At 75.9% G+C, this 543-nt stretch overlaps 1 protein-coding gene across 1 annotated transcript in view; it reads right to left on the bottom strand.

The window, feature by feature from the left end:
• MAP1LC3B (microtubule-associated protein 1 light chain 3 beta) overlaps positions 1-286 on the bottom strand; it is a 15,310-nt gene extending 15,024 nt beyond the window's left edge. Inside the window, exon 1 of the mRNA XM_008582158.1 lies at positions 118-286. Within this exon, the coding sequence (XP_008580380.1) occupies positions 118-157 (40 nt within the window). The 5' untranslated portion in view covers positions 158-286. The remainder of the gene's footprint in view (positions 1-117) is intronic.
• Between the last annotated feature and the right edge of the window lie 257 nt (positions 287-543).

The raw sequence follows: 543 nt of genomic DNA, 5'->3' as shown, positions 1-543 counted from the left end.
CGGCCCCCCACAGCCCCCGGCCCTCCACAGCCCTCGGCACCTCAGCCCCGGCCCCGCTCGGCCCTCCACAGCCCTCGGCCCAGTCCTCGCCCCTCGGTCCCGCCGCCCAACACCCACCGAAGGTGCGGCGCTGCTTGAAGGTCTTCTCCGACGGCATGGCGCGGGAGGCTGGGCGGCGGCGGCGGCACGGAGGGTCCCGGCGGCTTCGGGGGACGGCAGACGAGGCTGAGACTCCGGCGACAGCGCTTTCCCTTGTGCTCTCAGCCCCGCAACTGGGTCAGGTGACCCGCGCCGTGTCATCGGGAGGCGGGGCTAGGCTCGGCCGGGGCGGCCGCCATGGAGGGCGTGGCGGAACTAGGGCGCCTCGCGCAGCTCTGGGGACGGAGCCGAAGCTGCGCGTGCGCGGCAGGAAAAAGCGGCCCCGCGCATGCGCCCGGCCGTAAGGTGGTGGAAAGGCTCGGTCGCCCCAGGCAGCAGAGGGCCGCGCACCTGAGGTGGTGGCGCGAGAGGCGGGCGCGCCATCGCCCCGGGTAGCGCGAGGGG

Source organism: Galeopterus variegatus, unplaced genomic scaffold, assembly GCF_000696425.1.
Source record: "Galeopterus variegatus unplaced genomic scaffold, G_variegatus-3.0.2 Scaffold2527, whole genome shotgun sequence".
Lineage (NCBI taxonomy): Eukaryota > Metazoa > Chordata > Mammalia > Dermoptera > Cynocephalidae > Galeopterus > Galeopterus variegatus.
The sequence above is the reverse complement of the archived record's forward strand: the minus strand, read 5'-3'. Positions and strand labels throughout refer to the sequence as shown.